This window comes from Formica exsecta, unplaced genomic scaffold (assembly GCF_003651465.1).
Source record: "Formica exsecta isolate Colony F162 unplaced genomic scaffold, ASM365146v1 scaffold465, whole genome shotgun sequence".
NCBI classification, from domain to species: Eukaryota; Metazoa; Arthropoda; class Insecta; order Hymenoptera; family Formicidae; genus Formica; species Formica exsecta.
The window spans coordinates 1,073,957-1,101,209 of NW_021851887.1; the positions used below are offsets into that span (position 1 = coordinate 1,073,957).

General features: G+C 31.9%; 4 protein-coding genes across 10 annotated transcripts in view; 2 read left to right on the plus strand and 2 right to left on the minus strand.

Annotated features, from left to right (window-relative positions):
• The window catches only part of LOC115241053 (methylmalonic aciduria and homocystinuria type D homolog, mitochondrial-like), a 3,595-nt gene extending 2,557 nt beyond the window's left edge, over positions 1 to 1,038 (plus strand). Inside the window, exons 4-6 of one of the 2 annotated variants that reach the window (XM_029816576.1) lie at positions 1 to 161; positions 261 to 477; positions 655 to 1,038. In XM_029816576.1, coding sequence (XP_029672436.1) covers positions 1 to 161; positions 261 to 477; positions 655 to 731 — 455 coding nt within the window. In that variant the 3' untranslated portion in view covers positions 732 to 1,038. The remainder of the gene's footprint in view (positions 162 to 260; positions 478 to 654) is intronic. The other variant, XM_029816575.1, reaches the window with a different exon arrangement.
• Positions 654 to 10,464, minus strand: LOC115241051 (clavesin-1). Of its 4 annotated transcripts, none has more exons than XM_029816572.1 (5): positions 10,052 to 10,464; positions 3,375 to 3,771; positions 2,710 to 3,020; positions 2,541 to 2,634; positions 654 to 2,446 (listed from the first exon to the last, which is right to left on the minus strand). In XM_029816572.1, exons 2-5 carry the CDS (start codon positions 3,766 to 3,768, stop codon positions 2,295 to 2,297), a joined length of 951 nt encoding a protein of 316 aa, XP_029672432.1. In that variant the 5' UTR covers positions 3,769 to 3,771; positions 10,052 to 10,464; the 3' UTR covers positions 654 to 2,294. The 4 variants fall into 4 exon arrangements, with proteins under 4 accessions (XP_029672432.1, XP_029672433.1, XP_029672434.1 ...); XM_029816573.1 differs by lacking the exon at positions 10,052 to 10,464 and adding an exon at positions 6,938 to 6,980; XM_029816574.1 differs by lacking the exon at positions 10,052 to 10,464 and adding an exon at positions 4,583 to 4,610.
• A 1,560-nt stretch (positions 10,465 to 12,024) lies between these two features.
• The window catches only part of LOC115241047 (rhophilin-2), a 29,423-nt gene continuing 14,194 nt past the window's right edge, over positions 12,025 to 27,253 (minus strand). For 2 of the 3 annotated variants that reach the window (XM_029816565.1, XM_029816566.1), the window contains exons 2-12: positions 20,787 to 20,902; positions 18,929 to 19,060; positions 18,773 to 18,848; positions 16,017 to 16,094; positions 15,365 to 15,748; positions 14,887 to 14,985; positions 14,535 to 14,805; positions 14,145 to 14,339; positions 13,742 to 13,971; positions 13,445 to 13,597; positions 12,025 to 13,151 (exon numbers count right to left, since the gene is read on the minus strand). In XM_029816565.1, the coding sequence (XP_029672425.1) occupies positions 12,948 to 13,151; positions 13,445 to 13,597; positions 13,742 to 13,971; positions 14,145 to 14,339; positions 14,535 to 14,805; positions 14,887 to 14,985; positions 15,365 to 15,748; positions 16,017 to 16,094; positions 18,773 to 18,848; positions 18,929 to 19,060; positions 20,787 to 20,902 (1,938 nt within the window). In that variant the 3' untranslated portion in view covers positions 12,025 to 12,947. Of the gene's footprint in view, positions 13,152 to 13,444; positions 13,598 to 13,741; positions 13,972 to 14,144; positions 14,340 to 14,534; positions 14,806 to 14,886; positions 14,986 to 15,364; positions 15,749 to 16,016; positions 16,095 to 18,772; positions 18,849 to 18,928; positions 19,061 to 20,786; positions 20,903 to 21,943; positions 22,355 to 27,253 lie in introns of those variants that run through there. The other variant, XM_029816564.1, reaches the window with a different exon arrangement.
• Positions 16,110 to 18,759, plus strand: LOC115241049 (protein tilB). Its single transcript, XM_029816567.1, has 4 exons — positions 16,110 to 16,654; positions 16,989 to 17,253; positions 17,622 to 17,950; positions 18,242 to 18,759. Exons 1-4 carry the CDS (start codon positions 16,326 to 16,328, stop codon positions 18,672 to 18,674), a joined length of 1,356 nt encoding a protein of 451 aa, XP_029672427.1. The 5' UTR covers positions 16,110 to 16,325; the 3' UTR covers positions 18,675 to 18,759.

The following is a 27,253-nucleotide window of genomic DNA, read 5'->3' on the forward strand; positions in this document are numbered from 1 at the left end:
AGGAATGCCCTGTTCTTTTGCGAAAAAGCATAGAAGAACTGTTTCCAGAATGCTTGGATGTGACCTCATCGCAACTCACCATTATAACTATTCGTCAAAAGGCAAATCTTAACTCAATGAGATGGCGTAAAGAAGCGGAAACAGAGAAACTTGCCAAATATGTGAGCTAAATATATATTGTAAAGTAATATATGACAATTGTATGAATAAAATTCAAAAATAGAAAATATCTATGAAATACATATATATTAGTCTATTAGTTTGTTCTAGCAGCCTGGAATATATGCACTAAGCTCAAAATGGCTGGTTATTGGGCAGACTTTATTAACCCTTTTAGTGGACAACCCCACTTGAGTTCACGAAAGAGCGTCAACTTATATGAAACCGATGAACGATTTCGCTGTATAGGATTTAAAGTAAAGCAAAGAAACAATTGCAAGATTATTACATTTGACAATAGTCTACAAAATTTTATTGGTATGTAAATAGCTGTTCATGATGATTGATAATGATAGTAATCTGCAGTATTTTCAAGATATGGATATATTTGCAGTTTTATAATAACCTTTTACTTATTTTTTTGCTTATGACTACAAAGACTTTGTAATATTCAGTTTGTATTATCGCATTACAATTTTCCCCTGTCGATTTCAGGAAGCCTTTATACTACAGCGCCGCCAAACACTGAGTTATTAGAACAAATAATTAACGATGGTGATGAGGATCAATAAAAATATGTATGTGTACATTATATATATAAAAAAAAATGTTTAGTTTACTTATATTGATAGATCGTCTATCCTCAAAATTATAAAAATTATTACGCATTTCTACATATGCATAAACGATTGAAAAATATGATGGAACAAACAATAATTCGCTGAATTCTGGTTGTATATTTTGTCGATATATTCTCAATCAATGCATTAGTGGAGTACGCCTTACATCGTCGTACATGCTCGTAAACGATCCACATTTATTTAGTGAAAATATTAATATTGTAATTAAAGTTTAAAATTATAGGTTTTATTGGTCTTATTTTATTGGTCTTATTTGAAAAAATCCTTTCAGTAATTATGGATAATAATATATTTTTTTATTTATATAATATATGCATATAAATTTACAAAACTGCTTATAAAACTGTTATTTCTATCACACGCCGTTATTCTTTTTAAGATAATGAATATTAAATAAAATATGTTCAAATTGTAAGAGCCTGTATATATTCGGCACAAAATGTGACCGTCCGATATCTGTCTTGTATTAATTTATAAATTTTCATGTTAGAAAAGTCAAATCAGAATTATATATCACATTTTTCATTCAGTGGGTGTGAAATATCAGTGAAAATATGTGGGCCATATAATTGAGATTCGGTCACAATTTGAGTATAATTAGAGTAACTAACAATGACTAAATAATCACAAGATTACAATTGTACATTACAAATCCACAAGAAAATTTCTTATCAAACATCCCAGAGTTTTATTTTATTCACTAAAACCAACTAAAAACTTCAACGAAAATGTAATTTCACAAACTTTAAAGTTTATATATATATGTATATATATATATGCTTAAGCTAAGAGAAGCTTTGTGCTTTAACTCAAATATAAGTATATAAAGTAACTGCTAATTAAAACGATGCGAATGCACGTTTCATAATTGCAACAACAAAGGAACGGTAGGATTGTGTCAAGTCACAATTTGTTTTAAGATATAGTCAAGATAATGACTTATAAAGGTCATAGGTAACTTGGTACCACCGGCGAAACGAATATTAACTCGCTCGTATACGCTAGTGAGTCTTAACTGTTACATGAGAAAGACTTATTGCATAAGTTAATGGATACTATTCACACAATGTTTTATGAGGGGTTTAGCACATAAAAATATAAATTCCCTTATACTTATTTCATATACAGATCCGATTGTACCAATGTTACTTAACGCTAAACATTTAACATTAAAATTTTTTTTTTGTTTAATGTAAATAGAATCTAGAAAGAAAACGACTATGTAAATAGCATTAAAACCAGTTAGTTAAGATTCTTGAGATGTATTTATAAATCGTATGCATTACTCGTTTAACATATTCATAATTTGTATGTCACAATATAATGACATATTTCTATACATAAATGATTTTGTGCTGAAAAAAAAAAGGATAATAAAGTATCTCAATTTTTATCAAAACGATTGCTCCTTGATACATGAGATGCAATCACACGAAAATAGCTATTAAAATTAAATGCTATCAATATGAGATTGAAATAGAAATAAATTAGCCCTCAGTCGACTTCTAACTTTCGAAACGAACCGCATATTCCGCCTAGCTCTTCGTTATTAGCCGTGTGACAATCTTTTAGTGAAATCTCGATGTACATATCGTCGAGAGCTTTGAGTTGTTCTTTCTTCTCTTTCAGATCCTTTTTGAATTCAGCTGGAAGATAGACATTGTGAAGGAAAAAGTAAAACAATATAAAAGCATATTCAAAATTCAAAAGAAAAAAATTACGAGAGAAATCCCCCCATACCGATCATTTCCGAGAGCGGAATTTCCCCTCCGTATTCCTTCGGCAGTATTTTCGGATCTATCGCTTCTCTCAGCTCCTCTATATCCTTGTGTATCTGCCAAGATACATTAGAAACGTTATTTGTCAGTCATGTAAATTTACATACGGAGTCATAATTCGTGATGTTTACCATAACACGAGACTTGAGCTTATCATTAAGCAGCGAAATGGCGAACTCAACGATCTTCGCCACGCTGCCCGGAATATTGATGAAGTGCGTCTCCTTGTGACGTATCGGGGTGCTGTTCTGTATGCATCTCAATATATTGCGAATGTCTGTGAAGGACCACGCGCTGAGATGGCTCATGGTCAATCCGGACTCGTCGTTGAGATGTGTATAACCGCGGATCTGATTCTCCTCGTCGTCCATCAGAGTCTCCACCACCATGCTGTGGATTCGCGCCATGTGTACCGACGAGAATTTGCAAGGATCGAAACGTCCTTAAAAACAGAAAAATAAAGTAAAGCAGATATCTAATATATTCGGAGAATAATATAATAAAGTTATAAAATAGAAAACATGCTGTATTAATAATAATTTAAGATACGATCTAAGAGAATCGTGAAGTTCAAAAAACAAAATATATTATGATTATATAATCAACAATACTATACAGCAAACTTAAATCTAAAGTTTAAAAATCTTTGTAGAAATAAAAAGATAAAATAAATTGATTGTCAAAATCAATATTACCTATTAGAAAGATTAGAATTATATATATAATTTTTAAAATATCGTTTTTTTAACTGAATTTTAAACTAATCTTTGGACTTTTGCATTTTCAGGATCATTACCTGCACACGACAGTATCACTTTTCGACCATGCTGATCCCGTTTCGGTAAAGGTACCAGGTAGCCGCTGTCGATGATGGCCTCGAGCTCCGGGTCATCGATGTCGAGCTTCTGAAACCAGTCGGGATAGAGTTGTCTGATGGTGAGATAGCGTTCAAGCATCTCTTGTGCCATCGGTAGACTGAACTTCTTCGTCCTGAGGAATCTCAATAGGAATAGCGAATCGGTCCTACACTTTTTGATCGCGGGATGCTTTTGGATCCAATGACGGAACTGCTCCAAAGCCTGTTCCCTCGTGTTGTCATCCTCGCGAAGCTCCAGTCTGGCCGCTTCCAGCGTGTCCACGTCCAACGTGCTCTTGTACTCGTACTCTTCTTGCTGCCCCTCCGTCACCATTGTCTGAAAAGTAATTCGAGCTTGACATTCTATCCCAATGGGTCCTGTGTCCCGATTGAACAACGTTATCCCGGTGTTATATCTTTCGAGAAACAGGAGCCATGTAAGGTACATTCGGACATATATTTAAATTGATTGAACTAACTAAACACTAATTTTTTTATGAAATTAAAATATGGTAATTAATTTTATTTAATTTATAATACTGAATTCACAACATAAAACGAGGTAACAATGTGTATAATTATTACTAAAGATGTAAAAAAATCATATTAATAAAACGAGAAAATCGAATTAGGATTCTTGGTCAAATTATTTTCTAGGAGTTGTTAATACGATATGGAGCGTAAAGAGAAAGCAGACAGAGTATCGAGATATTACAGTGTGCAGTCTGTAATAGAGAATTGTATTAGCGAAGATATAACGAAGATCAAAAATTTACATAAGGCATTTGACTTTTGATATTAAAGATTTGTGTAACGATACACAAATAACATTTTTTGCTTTAAGTTTATTTTTATTCTTATATTTATGAAATTAAGTTCTACAAACAAAATACACATTTAATTATTAATAAAAATGTTATTGTTTATAAGTTTTAGATAAAATAAAAAAATAAATATAATAAATTAACATTCTTTCTATTCTTTTCATATTTAAAACTAAATTTTTAAACATAATTTTTTTATATCACGATAATTTTAATATTTAATTAAATAATTGGATATTTAATTAATAATTTCTTGTTGTAAAAATAATTCTAATGCAAGCGCATATTTCTGATATCACACAAACAATTTTAAATTAACAATACCGAGAGTTTTCATTTCATTATTTATTTTGAAAAACTATATCCAATGTGAGAGAAATTATTTTTATAATTCCGCACGTGTATACGATGCTTAAACAACTCGCGGAATGAAAGTGAGACATCGAAAGGAAGTAGTATACGAAGGGGCCTCAACAGCTATGCATAACGAGAACACACATATACACACACGTTTCACGATGTACCCAACTTTCTATCGCGACATCCGAAGCGCAATACCGTAAACGTGCACCAATGCAATATTGTTTCAATCCGAAAGTAGGTACGCAAATTAATTCAATACTTTTATCCATTAAAATAATTTAGATTTAAATATTTAAATTTAAATAATGTGGTCTTGAATTGCTGCTATCAACGTTCACAAAACGCCGTATGAAATGATAATGCAAACGATCTTATAAGATACGTAATAAATAAGAAAACAGCATATATTTAGCATTATATAATATTTTGTTTGTGTTTTAATTTTAAAAAAATGCTACTGAAGTCACAAAAATATTTCTTCGGTTTTTAGTGTAGGTATAGCAAATTCTAAAATATGTAAGAATTAATATCAAAAATTTCGCGATGGAAACTTGGATTTGAGAGGTCAACCACATTCCGGTTAGAAGCCTGAAATTTTTTTTTCGCATTTGAATTAGGCAAATGACGTAAGGACATTAAAAAATGCTACTGAAGTCACAAAAATATTTCTTCGGTTTTTAGTGTAGGTATAGCAAATTCTAAAATATGTAAGAATTAATATCAAAAATTTCGCGATGGGAACTTGGATTTGAGAGGTCAACCACATTCCGGTTAGAAGCCTGAAATTTTTTTTTCGCATTTGAATTAGGCAAATGACGTAAGGACATTAAAAAATGCTACTGAAGTCACAAAAATATTTCTTCGGTTTTTAGTGTAGGTATAGCAAATTCTAAAATATGTAAGAATTAATATCAAAAATTTCGCGATGGGAACTTGGATTTGAGAGGTCAACCACATTCCGGTTAGAAGCCTGAAATTTTTTTTTCGCATTTGAATTAGGCAAATGACGTAAGGACATTAAAAAATGCTACTGAAGTCACAAAAATATTTCTTCGGTTTTTAGTGTAGGTATAGCAAATTCTAAAATATGTAAGAATTAATATCAAAAATTTCGCGATGGGAACTTGGATTTGAGAGGTCAACCACATTCCGGTTAGAAGCCTGAAATTTTTTTTTTCGCATTTGAATTAGGCAAATGTGGTAAGATTTTAAAAAAATGCTACTGAAGTCACAAAAATATTTCTTCGGTTTTTAGTGAAGGTATAGCAAATTCTAAAATATGTAAGAAATAATATCAAAAATTTCGCGATGGACTTTGATTTGAGAGGTCAACCACATTCCGGTTAGAAGCCTGAAATTTTTTTTTCGCATTTGAATTAGGCAAATGACGTAAGGACATTAAAAAATGCTACTGAAGTCACAAAAATATTTCTTCGGTTTTTAGTGTAGGTATAGCAAATTCTAAAATATGTAAGAATTAATATCAAAAATTTCGCGATGGGAACTTGGATTTGAGAGGTCAACCACATTCCGGTTAGAAGCCTGAAATTTTTTTTTTTTCGCATTTGAATTAGGCAAATGACGTAAGGACATTAAAAATAGCAAGGATTATTTTGATATAATTAAAATTGTGTGTGTTCTTCTATTCTAATAATAAATAAATCTTAATTTTTGTTTAAAAAGCATTGAATTAATTTGCTCACTTAATATATCGAAAAAATAACAATCTCGAAATATCTTAAATATCTATCGAATATATATTATTGCAAAAGATTATTGCGAAAGAAGAATTGCTACTGTCAATGGAAAAGACAATGTAGATAGTGAGAAAATTATCGCGCAAACTCGATGGACTGATTACATTGATCTACTTTTATTGCGTTCGCTGAACGTTTTTATCTATCCGCGAAAGAAACTCTAAACTGTATGGCTTGTTAGAAACTTTAATTCGATTTTTCGATTAATCGGTCAATTTAACAGTTCCAGTTTCTTGCTCTTGAATTTTTCGACATCCGCATTTTTCTTATCCTTGTTTTCCCTTCGTATATTCTTTCAATTCCGCATAAAGCTTAATTTATATTTGGATGAATACTATCCTTTATCTAATTTGTTAAAAAGAGAAATATTTTATTTTATTTGTCTTTTGAAAAACGCCTTGTTAACAGGTACTTTTGATAATTTGTTTTTTAATAATTAGATATCTAAGAATTCTCGTTTTTAATTATTACATTTATTCAGAGCCGCATGTACTCGTTATTCATATATATAATTCCATATATAAAAAGTGGTTTTAATTATATCAAATATTTTACTCACACGCACTTGACAGATTAATGTATAATTAATATTTGATTAATATTTGATTAATTTTTTTCAGTAAAATTAATTTTGTCTTCCTTCCCCGAGATAATTTCCTTTTTTTTCTTCTTCTCTTTACGTTTCTTCAAGAAATTTTAATTGTTGCTAGATTCTATCGAATCGAAATCATCCAGCCGATTGAGATTTTCAGTCGATGTTGCACTATTTGATTTCACTTGATGACTCGGTTTAGAGAACACGTTTATCCGTGACGCGGAACGAAAATCCGACTTAACACACAGTATGAAACGAGAAATAGATGTTAACTGTCGAGCGATGTACACCAAAGTAACCCGGCTGCTCGATCGGCTGGTCAATTTAAGGCGGGATTGTCGTGGTGGTGCTGACTCTCCAACATGAACGGACTCTCAGGACCTTCACCTACATATTGTCAACGTTCTCCATCTCTCGCTCACACTCACGCGATATCTACTGCTATCTATTATATATATATATAATAATGCCAATATGTATTATCAATATATTGTATGTACGTAAAGAGAGAAAAATTCTTTATATATATATATATATAGAAGAACCAAATATATCTGTATTTACTAATTCCATTATGGATAAATAACTAATCAATTTAAATAATTTTAATGTGTGAAATTAGAATCTATGTTTTTTTAAAACTTATTAATAATTTTTTACATAAATATTGATTTTTAATTTCTAAATAAAATTGCAGTCAAGACAAATTCAATCATGTGGTCTTTTTCAATATTGTGTATATGACATAAATTTTGAATAAGTTACAATGCGTGTTCTGTTTTTATTTTAATCCATGAAGAGATAATCATACCAATAGATATTTTAATATTATTTATGAAAAGTTTCTCTAATTTACAATTAGCGAAACTTTTTAAATTTTCAAAAATTCTTCCTTCAATTTTATGACTATATATATACCAGTATATATATGAGATTAATATTTTATAAATAGTAATTGTTCATATATTTTATTAATAAAAATAATAATTTCTTTTTTCTGAAAAGAATTCTTATTAAATGTATGATTCGTGGAATTTATTTGCAATAGTAATTAACGTAGAAAGGATCCATGAGAGTTATTAATATCCCGTCACATAATATCCACATTTAAAGCTGAGTTGGCTGTTACTCATTTGCATTAATAAATGCGAATTGTCAAATGCAATAACTAGTATTTATGTAATGCTGAATTTAATCATACATCTGTTCCCATCGAATATAATTTTAAAATTAAATAAAGAAAAACATAATTTTGTAGACTGCTACAATCTAATGCTGTAAAGATAGTAATAAAAATATAAATGTTGTTATTTTATATAAGCTCTTGTACTTACGTATATATATATGTGCAGTTTAGTCACATAAAAATGTATAAAAATGTAAAACATGTAATCTTTATATAAATACATTCTGTTCATACTTTCACAAAAGAATCTAAAAATAATTCATATTTCGTGCAATAATTTCTCTTACTTTCTTATATGTATATTGTAAAAGTCTAAAGCAATTTAGGTCACATAAAAGAGAAGAAGCACGTTTTGTTAATCGTTATATCAAGTGAGAAAGAGATTGTTGCAAAATTTTTGTTAATATATAGTAATTGGTCACGTATATACGAATTAAAGTATCGTATTACTTTCTTATACATAAAAAGCACCAAAGAAGCTCATCATTCTTGAATGCCAACACTGCTGAAGGATTCACTTTCTTTTCGTAATCTTTCATTTTACTTTCACTCGCTCATTCGAGCGACGATTACCGAGCGTTCTGATAAATATCACGATTATTTTTTCATTTCACATCTAGTAGCATACAGATCTATATCATTACTCTTCGCGCAGCACGATAAATTTCGTCGGAAAAATTGATAAACTTGATGCAATTCTCTTTAGTTCGGTTTTCTCGTATTTCCTTAATGCAAAATGTGAAATATAGTGAATACTTCTCTTGTCGTATATTGAAATACAAGAGGAAATATTTAGAGAGAGAGAGAGAGAGAGAGAAAATCTCAAATAAATGAAATTTATTATGTAATATTTTTTTAATTTGACAGCGTGGTTGACGTTACTATAAATTATCTTTATAAATCAGAATAAATATACCGTTATAAGCCAAAGTTTAAAAATTATACATAAAGATAATGACATATAAAATTATTTATCTTGTGAGATAGATAAAACTTGTTGACAGATAAATAATAATTGATTATTACCGTAACTTTTTTTAGATTTCAGGCATGACGTATTTGCAAATGAAATCACGTATTTATAACGACCGCGGAAAATAGAATCATTTGACTTGTTGACATTGATTTTTGTTAGGTTCATGTTAGTTATTTAGCATACGAAGAGTCTTGCCAAGCATTTTGGAAAGAGATTCATGTCTCTAAACCTGAACAATAACGGCTTATTCGTTAAATGTTTCGAACTTATTGGATATTGAGATTTGGCTTTAGAATAACAAATCTACTGTTCATGTTCGCGATTACCGAGTAAGTCTGACAAGAAACGTTGAAAGAAATGCTAAGAATAATTTTGTCCTCTATAGACTAGAACTTTCCAGACAGCACATGTCTTTAAAAAATGTCTAAAAGACATCTTATTGTCTTTTAGACATCTAAGATATTTATCTTTTGGCTTTTCTGTGCTGGGTTATGATTATACAAGAACTTTGTGGTTCAATGTTTCTTTTTTCCATACAAGATAGCCCCGGTATTCAATTTGCCTAAATGCGAGATGAAAATCGAATCTGTCTCTCCAGTTTTGCCAGCTTACTAATTTTGGTGTACATGTAACGGAAATGCGCAAAATTGTAGCGTCTGATTAATAAAAACAAAGATAAAGACTCTAAACTCGGATAAACAGGAATTCTATCTACAAATTATAATAAAAATTTATTCTTTTTTATCCTTTTTTTCGTGAAAACATGCAAGGAAACACGGATGTCTAGAAAGCGAGGAAAAGCTTCTCTCATCAACTCGGTTAGGCCCGTTTGGATAATCAGGCGCTTTATTCCGCCTTTTATTCTGTGAAATTTAACCGCAAATGCTACAACCGGACGTACCGCATGCCTGCTTACCGTTATGGCTGCGTAAATTATTGCGTAATATCCATCGTTGGCACAGTACAATGTTTCTTGACAACGCGTCGGTGAAAGTCACAATACACGTTTATATATATATCAAGGCATACGCCTTTCTATTTCTCTCTGCATTTTTTGATATTAGAATTCGATAAGTATTTCTCGAAGTTTTCTCTGCTTTGCGATGTTACTGATGTGTGGATTAAAAAAGCGATTAATGTGGTTGAGTGTGCTGGGCACAACGCGAGTCACGTAAGTTTATAAAACAAGTTCTATACTGTAAGCAAAAATTGTCAGATAATCGAATCAATTATCAGATAAAATTGTTAGATTGTCGAAAGCTACATTAATTTCAAAGTCACACGATGATCATTTGAGAGTCACAGTAAAAGTATTATAAAAATTGCCTTAAATTATAAAGTTACATTAAATATTTATATAAAATTTAAATATTAATTATATTTTTAAATTACATATCTTTTATTTTGCGAGAATTCAATCTTCATATTTTGTATTAAAAATTTTTTTAAATTTTTATTTTTTATATTTGAATTATATTGTATCTTTTTTAATCACATATAAAATTCTTCAATAGCGTCGGATCCAAGAAAGTAGAAATCTCGACGGGATTGTTTTATAACCGTAACGAAACTTCGAGACCAATTATGTATAGACTTTTAAATGAGGCTCTTAAATCAATGCGTATCCATCAATTCAGCAGTGAAGTTCATATGCAATTTATTGTGCCCATCGTGCGAAAAATAGGATAAAGAGAGAAAATTCGCGGCATGTAATATTCATAGACATACTTGCACATTGATAAACGGTACAAATAAAATGATTAAAGATAATAAAAATGACTGAAAATATGTATATACTAGAATATATGTAGGAAAATATAGAATATCATTTTATATACATTGTTAAAATATTTTATGTACCTTGTTAAAATGTATAACAGATGTATATATATTAAAAGTTTTGTTTTTAAACGACATATTTATTATTATTCTTATGTTGCATTTTATTTGCACTAGAATAAACTTATCTAGCAGTATATTTGAAAGAATAATTAATTAATAATAATTTTTTTTACGAATGTCATTTTATGCACATAATATTAATTAGTCTTTTTTAAGATTTTACTAACTTTAATGTTTTTACTAATAAAGTAAAAAATGTTGTTTTTATGTTTTTTAGCGAATTGAATAAAGAATGACGAGACTGATAGCTTATCACTTTGAAAAGCGTCTGAAATATTTTCGTAACATTTATTATACATTTGTATATATTTGTGTGCAGACGCAAAATACTATGAAATTTTGATCACCCAATTAATGTGATTATCATTGAACATATGATCATCGTACAAGTTTGAAAGTTTCGTATCATCTGAGTGGCTAACAAAACGTTCCAAGAATGCTTCAGCCGCTGCACTTTCTCCGACGACCCTAAAAGCTGACGATGCTCATTGAAACGAAAGTGCAACGACCTCGGTTCGATCTTAACGAGACAGTCTTATACTATTAATAAAATCCAGAATACGGGTATATATCGAATTAGCGATGCAGGTTGATATTTATATTATCACTTTTTCAATATTTAAAACAATGATAAAACTTAAAGAAATTTAATCTTAAAAAAAAACTTTGCCTTTATATGCAAGGATAAGATTTAAAGGTAATAATGTAAATATCATAGCCTGAATATATATATGTATATATGTTACGACAGGTCAAAATCGTCTATCGTAAAACGTCATCGAATAATATGAAAAACTACATGTTTCGTCTCGATTGTTACACCTAATTATAGAAACTTCGCGACGACACATTTGTTGTTATGGCTTCCAATATAACAACGCTTTTTCGCAAAGAATCTTGCAATCGCACTATGACTCACCCACGATCCACGTAATTATAATAATAAGACAGATTTGGGGCATTTGGGAAAATTAAAATAAAAATCATTTCCCTCGAGAAGGAATTGGATATAATTTCTCTCTCTCTCTCTCTCTCTCATTTTGTGATATACATATATATTTATATAAAGTAAAAAGCTGTGTACATACGCCTCTACCGATGCTACATCTATGTATAAATGTACAGATGCGCGAATACGCTCGCATAAACACCCGATTCATATTAATTCGTTTAACGACTTAACGAAACTTTAAGTATAAAGCGTATCAATCGCAAAACTCCTTGCATCCCGTGTCGCTACGCGATTATTTATCAGAACATTTATATATGCGTTTCCGTTTCATTTTACCGTTGTAAACGAACTTATAAATAAACGATCTGACAAAAAAAATCATAATTTAATTCAGTCGTATAAAAAAATGCCCATTGGTATACACGGTAATGGGCGATTTTCTTGCATTTTTATGGTTGATTTCTTATACTGTGTGTTGGCACTATTATTCGTAAAAATATTAGCAAAAAATCTATAATATTAATCATTGAGAGAAATTTCATATTGTTAATATTTAGAATAATTATGAACTTGTTGAATGTAGATCTGAATATAATATACTTGCTTTGAAAAGATGTCGTAACAATTGCCCAGATAAAGAATTTTATTGACAAAAAAAATGTTAAATGTCGAATATTTTGCGGCATAAATATGAATCATTATTTGCGCAACGAATTGACAAGATCGTGTCATATATCTATGCATATACATATATTTGTCGCATATAATCCATAATATACGATATTAATGATATCAATATAAAATTTGCATGGCTTTCGATTGTTATTCATGCCGAATAATATTCAATTTTGGGAATTAATAATCAATTTTTGCAAGTCTTATTTCAGATATGAGTCGATCAACTCTTCGTTGCGATCTACTTTAAATCCGAACAGCATCTAGACTTTTAGCCCGGTAATCATCTGAGAATAACATTGTCGAAAGTTAGGTCTCTGTTCTCGCGTTGGGTGCCGGATTTTTTGAATGGATTCCATGGAAGCCTCCTAACTACGTGCGCCGTAGTGACGGATCCCGCCGGGCTCGGTTGACCGGAAGACACTCCAGAGGAACTACTCGCCGAAACGCTGCCCTTATCGTGGTGATTGTTGGGTTTCCCTGGTTTCTAAAATAATTATATAGTTCCTACCGTCGTATTTTTTCATATTCATTTAAATGATTTTTCGAAAGAGTGCTCTAATTGTGATTATCATTTTGATCAAGAAGAAAATAATATGGCGGTAATAGACAAATAGAAAAGCTGAGTCTCTGATTAATAGTATCGCTGTGCATGCTCTTAAAAATATTTCTTTCTAATAATTCTCTAATTTTCTAATAATTAAAATACCGCCCGTATCACGCATTACTATATGTATTTTCTTTATTAGAGTGATATCAATTATAGATTTTATCATTCACCTTTAAATAATTTCTGTCCATTGGTGTGACCAACTTCAAATTTATAAAGTCACCGCATTGTTTTATCATCCGTACAACTTGCTCGTGAGATGCCCACTTGACGTCTTTGTCGCCAATGCCGACTATGAAATCACCCTCCTTCATTCCGCCTACCTGAAATAAAAAATAGTCCTCTCGTCATTAATCGCTGTCATAGTTATTATTAAAAAAAGAAGCAAATTAAAGAGAATTGTACTATTAGATTATAGATTTAATTAATTATAACCGATGAAAGTTCGTTAATAAATATATTCTTACATCAGCTAGCGAATTATGATCGACGGCAGCTATTATCACCGGAGCGTCGCCGCGTACACTAAATCCAAAACCTTCGCCGTCAGGACCCCTTTGAAGCTGCACCAATCGCGGCGCGGTCCAGTGTCGTTTGGCCGAAAATATTGCTACGGGTCCCAACGATCTGAAAAGATCATCCACTCCGTGCTGTCCAAAATCCGGATGAGTAATGCTAAGTTGAAATTTCGTGGAAGCTATTTGCAAATAGAAAATAACAAAATTGAAAATTTTTATATTTTCAGATTACCTTTTTTATATATCTGTTTTTTTGTTTTTTTTTTTGTTTTTTTTTTTACCGAAATACAGGAAACAAAATTAAATTATAGCAACTGATATATTTTTCGAATTTGTTTAAAAAATATCGTACCAATTATATCTGGCGGATCCAACAGTTCTCGAAAATCATCTTCGTTGCCGAATCTGTTATAACTGTCGAGTGTTGCTTCTTGTGCTTTTTTCAAAACTCTCGCCAATGCTTGTTTACCCTTCAGATCGCGGCACATTCTCTGCAGTCGTTGACTCTCATCGTGCAAAACAAGAGCTTCTCTGAGATGGGCTTTGCCTGCGATGAAAGATTCTTTTCGTGATATATTCGTTCTTTGTACTTATAAAGAACTGTTAATATTAGAATGAATAAAAAACTTTGAAAATATAAAAAAATTTGAAGATATAAAAAAACAGTATTGTATACATCAATTTGAATAACAAAATAAATAAGTAGATATAAACATTAAACAAAATAGTGAGAGTTCAATACCCAATAATTTCCTTTCGTTGTCATCTCTGGGAACAATTATGTCCAATTGAGTCTTCCCATCGCTTTTCTGAATGTGCTCCAATGTGAGCCTAGTTTCTACACGAAACTCGACGATCGGTCTGTCCAGCAGACCAACCGCGAGATGTTTGTGAGCAAGGGCGAGATAATGCTCGCGCTTCACCAGTATCAGTGAAATCCAAGTCTCTGGGACATAGTCACGAACCGGCTCGCGCGATATCAATCCGTGGACATCATTGTATATTGCCGCAACCTAGATTAATTATCTCGATGATTCACTCATATTTATCGCACCGATAATCGTAAGACAGTTAATCAGGATTTTTTTTTTTACCTGGGCAGCCTCTTGAGCAAGATCCAAGCAGACATCGATGTTTCTACCGTCTCTAGATTGAAGTTCTAACTTTTCGAAGAGACACTCTCTTGCCTGAGCCTAAAAACATGAGAGCATGAAATGAATTAATCGTTAATAGCAAAATATAGCGCATACAATGCAATAGAAAATTCTTAATTGCAAAATAATTTATAATTTTTTATTTAAACTTTGAAAGAACAATTCTAGAAGTAAAAATATATATACAAATAAAAGATATATGTTTATTAAGAATAAAGTATATTATTAAAAATTCTCTGTAAATGTATATATAATGTATAAAATATAAATATAATATAATATACATATATATAAATTAAATATATATGCAAAAAATATATGCATAATTAAAAAAAGAAGTAAAAAAGATAAGGCAAGAAAAGAATTTGATTCCAAAAAGAAACAAGTGGCTGATTACGAGGCGAGAATAAAAATTTACCAGCATCAGTTGCACAAGCATTTCCAACATATCTGGACCCAAATCCATACTCGGTGCATTCGTGAAATTTTCGTGGATATACCGAAAAGTACCGGCTGCCCGCAGAAAAGCATCGACCGCCTGATCGAGTCCTCGAGCGGTTAAACGATCCTGCTTAGCAGCCAATTGTGTGTAGAGTGCACCGGCATTAAAGAGAATCGAAGCCTTCTCAAAGGCGACAGTTCGCTGGCAACTCGGCACTCCTGTTAAGGAATCGAACCATTCGAAGTAGATGCCGAGGCTTCTATCGGGTGGAAAGAATCGCCTCTCTATGAAGTAGAGCTGATTGTAATAACGCAGGAGCAACGCGATGCCTGCAGAGTCTCTAGTCGGTGTCCTCGTAGCCTATGAGTGCGCGGATTGAAATTTTTTAACATTTATATACTTGCGATATACTATCAAAATTAAACTTAACTTAAATTTGTCCACATTTTAAGATAATATTCAAATCATTATGATTAAAATTAGAGACGGACAATTAAAAAATTTATGTAAAATCCTCCAATAAGAAATTTTTACTTGTTATAAATAAGATAGGACAAGAGATCTTTTTGATATTTTTTACAAATTCATATGATTACTATATGAGAAAAAAAATATACTATTTATATACCTGTCTAGTTTCCATTAAATCTGCTATAGCTTCTTCGTAGTTTTCGCCATCTTCACTATAATGCTCCAAGATAAAGTCCTAAACGAGAAAAAAAGATCGTTTACGTAGGGCAATCGATAATTCGTGACACGTGCATGTAGAACATGGAATCGCAGCACGTGACCAACAATATTAAATCGATGTCTTCATAGCAACTACAAGACTTTTCCAGTTAATGTGTGTTTGCGCGTTCCTTCTTGAGATGTGCTTGCGAATTTTCTTCTCGTATTAATAATTCTCGTCAAAGTTCGAAACCAACAAAAAATAAAAATGGTAAAAATCACCCTTGAATTAATACGAAAACGCTCAGAGCACAACGAGGGTGAAATATCGACGTTGGAAGAGATAGCTTTGCACCAAGAAAATATCGATAAAATCCAGCTAATAGATAGACATTGCCGGCATCTCAAGATCCTCTTGTTACAGAATAATCTTATATCAAAAATAGAAAATCTGAGTATGCTTAAGAGATTGGAATACTTGAATTTGGCTCTTAATAACATCGAGGTTATCGAGAATCTGGAGGGATTAGAAAGCTTAAAGAAATTAGATCTCACCGTCAATTTCATCGGCAATTTACAGAGTGTAAAAAATCTCAGGTATGTTGTTTCATAAATAATATTTATCGTCAATATATGTACATATATTTGATTGAAAAGCACAATTCATTGATGTTTTGTCAAATTATATATGTAAAGTAACAAATAATATATTTATAATATTATTCTCTCTCATAACATTTTATTTATATTAAATTTATTATATATTTATAATAAATAANNAAATATATAATAAATTTTTCAATAAAAAAAGTTAGTATAAAAATATCTTCTATTCTAAATATTTATTCTCTAAGAATTAAATAATAAACAAAAATAATTAATATTCTTAATATATTGCCGACTCAACACACATATCTCGTGTTTCTCTTAGGTGCAATGAGAATCTGGAGCAACTGATTTTAATGGGAAACCCGTGCGCGGATTATGAATATTACAGACAATACATTGTGGCGATTCTGCCGCAATTGAGAGAGCTCGACATGCAAGAGATCGAAAGATCAGAGCGTATCAAGGCGTTACAGATTTACGCGCGAGCGCGAGACGACGTTATCGAGAGTTATCGACGTTACGAGAAAACCAGGATACTCGAACGGACACGTCGTAATGCTGCACTTGAAATGACAGAGATAAAGACGGTAATTTTTTCTCAATGACGTGTATGAGTGATAGGCGTCGTGACGATAATTAAATTGCTGGATACAGATCAGTTATATTATCCAATAATTATTTAAATATTATTGAAGTGTATTCTACTTGCATTTAATACACAAGGTCGTAACAATTAGCATAAATCTTTATGTTAATTTATTAAAGAAGTTTCTCAGAACAGTTTGATTTGAATTGCAAAAGGCTTTAAAGAAGGCTACAAATTTTTTTTTTTTTTTAGTTCAGCCATATATATGAGTAAACATTTTTTAAACAATCTGTTAGCACGTGAGCAGTTACATTGCAGGCTCATTTAAGTAAGAAAAATGCAAATAAGAGCAAACATTATCTCCTTTAGAATACTATAGGAGAGGAAGAGGAAAATGTAAAGAATGAACGAAGCGAGAACGCAAATACAGAAGAGGATGACGAAGCGGAGAACGAACGTTTCTGGAAACAGCCTAGTTATCATACGCCGGAAGATAGGGTTGCCATCGCTGAACGATCCTTAAAGAAACAAGAGATGAGAAATCGCTCTTCGGATAAGAATAATGATCGTCCAAAACGCGTGCTGAAATTGTTTGCCCCAAACGGAAGAGCTTATAATATAAATCAAGCGAAAGTGTCATTCAAGTTAAACGATGAAGATGATCCCGACTTTGTTGTTCTCGAAGTCTCCGTTTACAGGTAGTCATTGACGTAATACAATATACATTGTGCTAAATAACAACATGTATTATATCCATGCAATAGATAATTAGGTGAATAAGTGCAAAAAAATATATATTGTGACAACTTATTTCATAAAAAATTTATCAGCGCGTTTCAAGATTAAATAATCAATTTCTAATGCATCTATAATTATATCTGAATAATTATTAATATAATTTTGTCTGTTTGTGCTTTTAACAAATTTATCATAACTTACTAAGAATGTTCAATCTATTCTTATCGCATATTTCTTTCTCAAATTTGTAGACACTTAGATACTTCTTACGTCGACGTCGACGTAAATCCGACTTACGTGCGAGTTATCATAAAAGGAAAGATTCTGCAGTTGACTCTGCCTTGCGAGGTATCGGTCGAGAAAAGTAATGTTCGACGGAATACAATTACCGGAAACTTGGTGATCAATATGGCCCGCTTGAACTCGTGCAAAACAATCGTAAAAAAGGATGAATCGATGAAAAAAGAAGAATCCAAGCGCGAAAGAAAGATCCTTACAGTTCGAGCGCCTGTAATATCTCGGCGAGCTTTCCTCGAGATCGGTCCATCCTCGGATATTCATGATTTTCTTATGGTAACCAAAGATCCCGCGAAACGAGCTCAAACGAATGAGAGAGATCTCGTGAAGGAAGAGAAAAACGTCGAAAATTTCGAAGACAATCCGGACGTACCGCCTCTCGAATAAACAGGGATAACAAGAACAATTGTGACGAACGAAAAATCATAATCATTGAGTATCACGATGATCCTGAAAATTGATCATCGCGTTGAATCAGGACTTACCTTGAACGGATCCTGAAAGTCGATATCTTTGGTTTCTTTCAGTCCCAGTGGTATCATCGGCATAATAGGCTCAATGCTGAAAGAAGAAACAGTTCGATGGAATATCTACATCTCGTTATATATGTCAGTAAAGCTCATAATTCTCGCTAAACTTACCCGTCGACATTTTGATACAATTCCACTGAGCTGTTTAATTCGGCGAGCTGTTCTTTCAACAGCTGCAGATTTGAATTGACGAAGCTTAGTTCCAAAGCGACGGTCTCCTTCAGTTTTCTGTTTGTAGTTGCCCTGTAACGAAATTAACAAAAAGTAAATGCAAATGTAAATGCGTTATCTATTTTTAGTTGTACAGTGTAAGTCTATAGTAAAACAGTACATACAGTGTACAGTAAAATCTCATTTTATATGACATTTTTTATTTGTATGATCGTAACTGTGATTATTAATTTAGGATTTTATTTAGAATTTGTATACAGGGTGTCCCAAAATAACTGAATAACCCTTCTAATAGCAGATTCTTTGCGTAATTTGGCGGTGATTTTTTCATAGCAAAAATATCGAGGCAATATGAATAAATTTGTTTATAATTGTACTTTCTGCTGCGTTAACGGAGGTTTTACGTTTCAAAAAATTGGTTAATCATCGCATGTTTCGTTGTGTTAGCGGTTGTCTGAGCGCAAAAGTTATTTTGACAGTTTTGAAGAAGATAGTTTTTTAAATGTGTATAATTGTATTTTATTTGTTCTTAATATGTATAAATATATATTAGTAAATAATCGTCATGCGCGCATATAGTATAGTATATCGTTACAGTACGTAAAATGTTTCCATATCAAAATAATAATAACACGCGGTGCTCGGTTTTTGCGACATATAGCGCGCTAATGTTTACGTGCCTCGATTCTGTTATCATTCGCGTGACAACACTTGAGCAGGAAAGTAAGTGCGAGACGCTCCGTCCAATTCCTTTTCTAAACGCGATCGCGATCAGTATCGGAAAATTATTTGTTATCATAATATAATTAATAATTAATTAACATTAATAAATAATATGTAAATACATACATACATATCGCAATCATATATACATGTATATTACAATAGGTTTCAAAGCGTATATTTCGTCATAATTTATTCATTTAATCAAGTAAGAATCGAAGTAATAGAAAATCAAATTATAAATTATTTTGTTTTGTTACGATTTTTAGAGACAATACTTATTTCCTTAATACGACATAGAATCAAATCTTACTTTGTCCGCGATGCTTTATCATTTAACACTTTCCAACGATCTAAATATAAGTCTGATTAAAAACGTGAAGCAAAACAATCAAATCGTAAGTCCGAGTAATTAATATAATGATAAGCTCCGTGATACATCAATCGTTTAATAAATAATTGATCAATAAAAATTAAAATATATATATAATTTAATATTTCGCATATATATATATATATATATGTCATAGTACGTAAAATATTTCGGCAGCGAATTATCAATAACATAATATTGGCCTTGGCGACGTATAGCGCTCTATTGTTTATGTTTATATTGTTTATATGTTACGGTCTTGTTATCATTCGTACGGCGATACATGAACAGTAATGTAGTAGTGTGTGAGACGCTCTGTCAAATTCCTTTTCAACGCAATCGCGACAAGTATCGGGAGATACTGATACTGTATCTCGTTGCTCTGTTTAACGCAATATTTACCCGGGAGATGTGAACAGTGAGCAGTGAGCAGACATTTTTTATTAAGAAAAAATTTATTCCGAATTGCCCAGAGAATCTGCTATTAAAAAGACATCCGATGGTTTTGTGTTGTGTGGGATATTTTTTAAAATTATATAAATCATGGAACGCCCGTGCTCACGCGTTTTGCATTTTTACTATATTCAATTACATTTATTTAATATAATAATTACATTTATACAATTATAAAATTACGTATAAATATTTAAACAATCAAATATTAATATAAGTTATTTAAGAGATATGCGTAAGAACACTTACTTGAAAAGATTCTCGGCACCTGCTCGTAGCCGCAGCTCCTTGTTGATCTCTTGGTTGAGCTTACTCCGCTTGTTTTGCAGCTTTCCTCTGCAGGTCGCTACCCTCGGATCCGAACCCTGCGAACCATGAAACGCATAGTTAGCGATACCTTCGACGCATCATATATGGCCCGTAATCACATAATCCGCAAGGATTGCCGCAACGATAAAGACCAGTTCCGCTAATCACCTTGATCAACCTAACTCTGCCCAGCGATTATCTAGTCTTTTTTTTTTCAGATCATAGTTTAAACCAGTCTTTAGGTGAGAATAGAAAATTTTCTTTGTTAGGTCTATATTGAAATATATGATGTAAATTCCACACAAAAATTCTAGAAAGATTTTTTTCGATGATATTTATCGAGAGTATCTTATATTTAGGGGTTCCAACATCAATTAAAGTTAATATATCCTGATCATTCATTCAATTATATCCTTCTGTTTATATTACACGTAAGAGTATAATATTAAAAAAACATCGATCCATGATTAATTAATTCATATTATAAATATAGCAGCACATCTTCATTCGAATATACTTATTTGCCACATTTAAATAAACCCCCCCATTTTTAATACTAATTTAATTTCCTACATAACACACATACATACAGAAAGAAGAAATATGATAGAATACAATTTATAATTACACATTTATGATAATTATTTATAGTTATAAAAAAGATTATGAGATGGTCATGCCTTTGATATCATCCAATGTAATATCTTTTAAAAGAAGTTATTTCAGATTATGCACAACATAGATCATAAAAATTAATATATTACCTGATAATTAATACCAGGATATCACAAAATTAATATACATATTATAGGAGTTTATTTCTTATATCAAGATTTGAAACTATATATATATAAAAGATGATTGCATAAACAGACATTCACAGAGATTCAGAGAATAAACGCTTAGTAAATATAATACTTAAGGATGCCAAAACAATCAATCTGCCATTGTACAAAGCGAAAGAAAAAAAAAAAAATAGAAAAAAATACGGTTTCATGGCTGTTAACACGCAGAGATTACTCGTCGGAAGAAGCCACGTCGACCTCGAGACCGCCGTGTGCAGCCGACTGTCAAGTTCGACTTCCTTTGCTCCTTACCCCGAACCGGAAGCATCTCCTCATGATAGAGTCCGGCGTGGTGATTCTCGCATTTCGCGCACTCCGCACCGTGCCACCGCTATCCTTTCTTCTGTCGGTCGCCCTTCTCCCGTCCTTCTCGTCCCTCGTGGTCTCGCCCGGAACGACCATCTTCGCATCCGAGGACGCGATCGCACGATCTCTCGGTAACGGGCAGTAGTGCACCCACTTCAGCATGATCGCGAATGCGCTGATTTATTCAGTAATCTCGATCGTACCATCGGAGATACTGTTCTGAGACGCGGGCAAAGATACGGTATTTCCTAGTGGCCGACTATTATTACGTCAACGAAATGGAATATGAAGAAGATGAGACATCCAGAAAATCTGATGTATGAAATTTGAATTGATGTGCCGATTAGTAATCTTCGCGCTTCATTATTATAGAATTTTGTAATGTTTATATCAAATAATAAAAAGTTTATATATTTTAGCAAATTTGGAGGTAATCTTTCCCTTGTGGGAATTTTGGAGCAAAGTATTACGGCCATATTTTTTATTACAGCTAATTAAAGGCTTGCAAAATAAATTTTTCATTAACGCGGTAAGCAAATATTCCTTACTTAATGTCAAGTTATTCTAACAGAATTTTTTATTGACACTGGGTTATAAATATATTGTATTTATATAGTTTCTCTTCTTATATTCTCTATAGTTCTTTGAAAATGCTAGAAGTTAAAAAGCAGTTAATTAGTGCAATCAATTTCTATTTTTAAAAAAACTCGGTATCACATTATTAATTAAAAAGGAAACGAATATTACTTCTGTATCGCCTATTTATCTAGAAAAATAATAAGCCGGTTTAGTTTGCCGGTTATTCCACATTTGGCTTTATCCTTTTATCCTATCGAGTACATTTTACTGGTCTAAAAAATGCGGCAGCATTGAACTTGTCAAGAAGATGCAAAAGAGTTACATAATTTATAATTTCAAAAGCGATATTAAAATAGAGAATACTTTAGCTTCTTCCAAAAGAAATACAAATTCTTTCGGAAATCATCATCGCAATTTAGCATGCATTTATCATCTCGCAGAATGCGATTATTGTGCGAAAGATTAAAGTAAAAAATCTTGATGTAATTTATTTTTCTTTCTTTTTTTTTGTATAATTTAAGCTAAATGAATGCGCAGTGTGATACTAAGGTCCACTTGACCGTATGTACTTGCTTTCACTACAAAAATGCAATAAAAATGCGGTTTACCACAAATGTTATACGTCGCATAAATTTAAGTGCAAATGATTTGCGTCGCCGAAACGATATGGCACGATGCTCGTCAATCTATAGTCGTGTCTTATCATCTTAAATAAAACACGGCTCTCTCTTCTCTCTTCTCTTCTTTCTTTTTCTTTGAAAAGATGTATTATGTGATGACACGGCTAATGTTCACACAGTGAAATTTCCGCAAAAAGAAGGCGCTAAAAGTAGATTAATGCAACTCGAATTGTGTTTTATCGAAAACGTGAGAATAAATTCTGCTAACATTTTAAATTTTTGATAAGACCCCATAATCTTGTTCGTTAATTCAATACAAACTATAAAATAGTTACAGATCGCAGAGAAAATACTGGATGGAGAAGTAGGTTATTTAGTTATGCATATAGAGATACATAACTAATGTAACTATCCAGCAAATCATAACTCTCTAATATTACTCTAATTTTATACCGAAAAATGTATTGAAATATATGTGATGAGTGTGAAATAAATAAAGTATTTGTTTTCGATTAAAGCAACGTTCTTTTTAAATATTTAATTTATATAATGTATTAATATAATTTAATTTAATTAAAAACATATATATATATAATAAACATAAGACTTTTTTTACACCTGCATCCTCAATTATCTAAGATTTGCATAAGATGGAGAAATGCTATGCAGTCAGTACTAATGTCTTTAATTAAACGTTATTAAATGATAGCGTAGTCAACATTTCTCTGTTGAATTACGAAAGTAACAAAAATAGAGAGCAGGATCATAAAGTGTAAGCAGTTTAGCCTTTAGATGTAACGGCGGGCTAGGTGTTCGCGTTACCGTAATTCCGTTCCACTCTACTTAATAAGCCATCTCGCTAACGCGATAAGCGCGATTCGAATGTAACGATAGGTTATCCATAACTGTCGTTTAACTCAACCAACGTAAAATTCAAAAGGCGCGTCCTGAACACTCCATTACCCTTGGATACAGTTTTGAAGTTACGAATTGTGTGCAATACCGTATCGCGACTTCATTATAATTTCATAACATCGTGCAAGTAGACGAATCGTCAGTTATGCGAATTCTTTTTTACATAATAGAAGGACGCGGTAAGGACTCGTCTCACAATGTTCGTGCATCGATCGTCGCGTAAAAAATTATTATTTTTTTTCTTTTACGTAAAGATAAAATGAGATATTGTTTTATTATCTTCTATAATTTTTTTGTCTTGCGCAAAGATAAGGCGAAATATTGCTTTATAAAAATTTTGCGATCTCTCTTTTCTAATCCTTTGATTGTATCAATGTAGACTTAAAAGCATAAACATTTATTATATTTGTTACATAAGCTGTGCAGATTAAATTTTATTTCGTATATATGTATGTTTTACGTTGATTAATTCATGAACTGACTTTTTCTTAATGCAATTATAGCAATTTGTTCAACCGCGAGAGAACAACGGCATATGTTATACTTTGTGAGGAAAAAATATGGTTTAAATAGGATATACAAGAGTTAAGTCGGTCAAATTAGAAAAGTTACAAGATCAATATTTCCCGTTCTACAGGAAATTGTAACATCGAATTTTTTATGATATAAATATTGGTAGTTTAAACATAAATATATATATATCCGTAATTTTAGAAAAAATATACAATTTTTATGTATGCAAATATTATACCTGCATTACAAATAAATATATTACGACACATTGGTATTTATATCATAAAAAACTCGATGTTACAATTTCCTGTAGAACGAGAAATACTGATCTTGTAATTTATATATATATATAAAGAGAGAGAGAGAGAGAGAGAGAGAGAGAGAGAAGAAATAGAGATGCAAAGAGCTGAACAAATTCTGAATCAATAGATATCGAATTATAATAATGTATATAATTGCATATTAACATATAAAATAAAATAAAGTTTTTGTTTTATTCTTACTGATCAATTAATTTGATCGATTATATCGATCTCGCTCTACGTATTCATACCAAAAAGAAAAAAAAAAGTTTAATCACGAAAGAAATTTGTCCCATCGAATCTTCATTGAGAAAGAATTGATCGTTAATTCGAACTATCGAACAATCTTCAATCGAAAGGAAATTCAAGAGTTTCAAGACACTGGATATGTCGCGGCGCGGATGCATATGCGACGTTAACGACTTTGACGGATGTTATCGCGCGCTAAATCTACCGTAACTCGCGCGTTATTAAACCTTGCGGCCCAGTAGCTGGTCGGTCGCGTAACTGTTTGCCAAGCGAATCGAAGACGAGGCCGATCGGAATTGGTATCGATGAACTATATAAATCGACATTGAGCGTCCGTGCGTAAAGAGCAACTTCCATCGTGAAACAGCTGAATCGTTAAAAACCCGCACGTATCAGTTACGGAATGTTCAATTAAATTTCGGAGTCCGCGCGGATAATGTTTCATTAAAACATCATCACCGTGATATAATGATATAATATCAAACGTTTCTTTTTAGAGATTGCTTATAAAATAATAATTTAGATATTATTCTTTTGTCATATGTAGAAATCATCCCTAGCAACAATCAATCACTAGATACATATTATAATAAATATACTATATATAAATAATAACTTTTACTAAACACATTATCAAAATATGCAATTATGCAATAAAAAAGAACTTTTTTATTACATCATTAAATAATATTATTTATTTATAGTAAGACAGTTATTATAAATAGATAATTTTTAAATGTGATAATATAGTAAATAAAGTAATATGACTGTGAATATATAAGATATGCAAATTATTATTTAGTATTGCAATCTAAATGGACCAATACAATATATGAATAAATCGTATGTAAAACTCAATACTAAAATAAAAATCAATACTTTGTAATGTATGTTGTTATGTGCAAAATTAAAACAGGAGAAATTCAATTTAAATATTAAATCTTTATAATTTTCTAAAACCGTAACGTCCCCGCTCTCATTTTTTTAAGAATTTTAAGACAACAGTCCCGCGCGTGTGCCTTAAGAAACTCATTATTACATAATACCGCCCATGTTCGACACGTAGGTCGCGTACAAATACCCAATGTCCCTAATTTGTCAACGCTTGATTTATACGACCTCGATAAACGACCTCGTCCAGTGAATTTATGAAATAAAAAGTGTTATTCGAAAAATGTGTGTTCAATATATTTTATACGCAAACGCGCGTTTCTTTTATTATTTATTTGATATGCACTATGCATCGCGAACAAATAAGATGGCATTTAACGATCATGCTCTTTAATGGTAATTTACGTAATTTGTGATGCAGCGTTGTCGGCGATTAGCAAATAAATCTATCGTAGAAAACAGTATATTTGAGAATCATGAATGATATTATGATTTATTATCTTCCACGTTGACGATCTCACGGTCAAACGGCATCACGGTGTGTTTACGCTTAACCACCGTAATTTTTAACGGAACTACACGGGAATTTAACGTAGCGTTTTTTTTTTTCCAACAGTTACCGAAACGCATCTGTCACGGGAAAATATGAATGTATATTCGAAATTTGTAAATTATATTATAATTATTATTATATTACGTGTATTATGTTTTACCCAAGTCAATCGTCGCAAGTAAACTGTTCACACTTAATTGTGATGACTTTTAACCCGATTTTGGCGAAACGTGTTCGGCGATCTATTCTCCCAATTCTTTGTTTGCAACTCGTCGACTCGTGGCCGGCCACTGTCGTATCTTCCCGGCGACTAATCGCGAGAGGTGAGGTCGCCGGAATATGGGTCCCGCAGACGCACTCCGACGCTCGGTGAAAGGAGAGAAACTCTGTAAATAATATAGTGGGGATGGCTATAACGATGATTTTTTTTTCCCCATTTCGCCGCGATCCTCCTCGTACGCATTCACGGTCACACATATACGCATGATTTCGACGAAACGCACGCCCGTAAAAGCGGCACGATGAGGCGCCGATATAGGTGATAAGGCTCTTCTCTCTCTTGACATGGTCGTATATATAGTTATTAGTCGCGATACACCTCGACATACGGGATTTTCACGCGGTCGATGGCCCG